The sequence below is a fragment of the Pinus tabuliformis genome, chromosome 8 (assembly GCF_031772625.1).
Source record: "Pinus tabuliformis cultivar Carrire ecotype Pingquan chromosome 8, CPIR1, whole genome shotgun sequence".
NCBI classification, from domain to species: domain Eukaryota; kingdom Viridiplantae; phylum Streptophyta; class Pinopsida; order Pinales; family Pinaceae; genus Pinus; species Pinus tabuliformis.
Window position 1 is genome coordinate 360570288 of NC_142294.1, and position 2770 is coordinate 360573057.

Below are 2770 nucleotides of genomic sequence, written 5' to 3' on the forward strand. Positions count from 1 at the left end.
AAGACTGCTAGACAAAACTCCTTTGAAGACGGCTTTGGTGACATAAAGGATTCAAATCATTTCTTGGAGGAAGTTGCTGGAATGGTACAGGACATTATATCTGTTTATGAAACTAAGGGAAGGATTACGCACCCTTGAATGCAGTGCAAACATTGTTTGCATTATAAACCAGAGTTATGAAGGTGTTTATATTGAGGCTCTGCTCTTGGATGAAAACGATTACATCAGATATTGTCAATGATGAATATTGGGTGCCAGTATCTATTTTTGAACGCAGTGGACCAGCGTTGGCTATTTCTTCTTTGCCTCTATCCTTTGGTGAAATTTCGGTCTCTGAAATGGATGAAATTAGTAAATACCCTGCCTGTTGCATCTGATGTAACTTATCCACTTAGTTTGAGAACACCATAAGACTGTTATTGGAGTTGGAGCCCGAGTCAAATCCAGTTTGGCATTATCTTAATATTCAGAACCACAGAATTCGTGGCCTCTTGGAAGGCTACGCATTTGATCATGAGGCGCTTATGGATGCTCTATATTGCCATGTCCGTGAACTAGCATGGAGAATGCGCATTAACTATTTGACAATATCAGCATTAGAATTTTCTCTTATGCAATGCAGTGATTAAATGCCAAATGTCAAGTGGTTTTTATAAGGATTTGATTGCCACAAGGCCACCATGATTAGTGACACTGGGATAGAGATGTGGCACAAGGGCTGGAATGATGTTGACTGATGTCGTTAAAAGATGAGTGCGCATTGAATAAACACAAAAGGAGGGTTGGATTTGGAGGAGAGATAGAATGGCACTTTTCTAGTATGCAAGAATTAGTTTAGGGCTTTCTAGAATCCGTCTTTCGGGCAAATTGTTGATCTTGAGGAATATTTTACAGATAAGAGAGTATCATACAATTGCTGCTGTCGTCGTGTTGCTCAGGTGCGCGCTCTACATTCCATTCTGTGGAAGTTAATCAGATCAGAGGGTTTTTGTTCAGGTCCTTCGATCTCTTGAAATGCCTCTGGTTAGAGTTCTTTCAGATATGGAAAAATGAGGCCCATTTTTGGGGGTTTCAATTGTGGATTGAATTGTGCAGAAGTTGTGAATTTTGATCTTGCAGATTGGTTACCACATGGTGGATTTGCGGTGGAATTGTATCGGTTGTATCACAAGTCTGCAGTTTTGTCGCATGATGAGTTGTTATATGCTATGGCAAAGAGTGGTTGTAGTAAAGAGGCACTGCCCTTTTTGAAGAAAGTTCGTGTAATCAATACTGAGCGCAATCATAGAGAACAACTTTGGAGAAAGGGTGTTGTGAGAGCCTCTCGAATGACTTCTCTAAAGTATCCTGAACATGTTGGCGGCACTGAAGAGGATGCAGAATGTATTATATGTCGATATTTTCTACATCTTTCTGCTGTTGTGTGCAGTTGTCGACCAGGTGCTTTTGTCTGTCTACAATATGCAAGAATGGCTTTGTGAATGCAATCCAGATCAGCAGTGTTTTTCGTATCGTTATACCATGGCAGAGCTAGAAGACTTGCTTTGCGTGGAAGATGAAAATTTTGCTGAACGAGACAACGTTTTGAAGGATAGGAGGGTTCGAAGCAGAAGGATATCAATTGGTTTTAGTTTCAACAGAATCCCAATTGCCAGCCAAAGAGGAGATAGTCTGCTAGATAAAAAGTGTAAAGTTGGGGTGGCTGAACTTCATGCATGTTTTCATATCTGTTGAAGCAGAACTGAGATCTTACAGAACCAGCCTTCAAGTTTCAACACTTTAGTTTCTAACTAGATGCAACTTGGATGTTTGATGCGCGGTTTGAGCAATATTCAATCTCATTTTGTGCACTCGGACTCCAAAGATTTATGCTAAGATAATTTGACTGGATATTGGATTGTTCTCATAAGATCACCATGGTTGATAGCTAAGAACAGTGTGCTTCATGGCTAGAACAGTGTGCTTCATGATTTTCTTATGAATGCTTAATTTATTTGTGGTATGTGACAAATCTATCTCCTTCAGATGTGAGGAGTATCTTGAGCAAAAGGTTATGTAAATTTAGAATCTATTCAGAGATAATGTATATGCCCTTCAAAAATATACATCAAGAGATGGTGATGCAGGATCCAATGACTTCAGGTAGTGGTAATGAACCACTAGATTCTACCGTAAGGCATAAAAGAAGAATAGATGAACTCTAAAGGTAGGGTAGCAGGTGAAATGTTTTAAGCAGTACCATCATCATGACAGAGCAAATCAAGCAAAAAACTTCACCAGCTGCCCTTGCACTAACTGTAAATGTGTTAAACACTGTGCAGAAAGGTTGAGGCTATTAATCATGCTTATTTACAAGTTGTCCTCATAACCTTGTCCAAAGCATCAATTATGCATAGTGAATTTTTAAAGGCAGGGAAGAAGACTGTGTTTTCTAAATCACACAGCAGTTTCGTAGCGCGCTACGAAACTGCTGTAGGTGATGATTTTAGCGCAGAGTAGCTATTGTGATACTATGAGCGGGAGTTGAGGAAGAGAAACACCTGTCTATCAATATCACTTACAGCACATCAAAAACATGGCAGCATTCCATACTTGGGGTTATTAAAAGAGCTGAGACATGTTGCTGAACTTTCGGAGAATGTTGGGAGACAGAGACCGTTAAAATAGGAGCACATCTTTTGGTCAATTAATGAGCCATCAGCGCTTTCAAGCATCCAAAGTCAGCATTCATTGCATCTGTAGCTCAGCCATCTCAACCCAAGCAGCAAAA

The 2770-nt window shown here is 39.9% G+C and overlaps 1 protein-coding gene across 1 annotated transcript; it reads left to right on the top strand.

Moving 5' to 3' along the window:
* The first annotated feature begins 1049 nt into the window (after positions 1-1049).
* Positions 1050-1734, top strand: LOC149235619 (lysine-specific demethylase JMJ17-like). The gene is made up of 2 exons (XM_089368609.1): positions 1050-1383; positions 1430-1734. The coding sequence occupies exons 1-2, from the start codon at positions 1050-1052 to the stop codon at positions 1732-1734; spliced, it is 639 nt and encodes a 212-aa protein (XP_089224735.1).
* The last annotated feature ends 1036 nt before the right edge of the window (positions 1735-2770 follow it).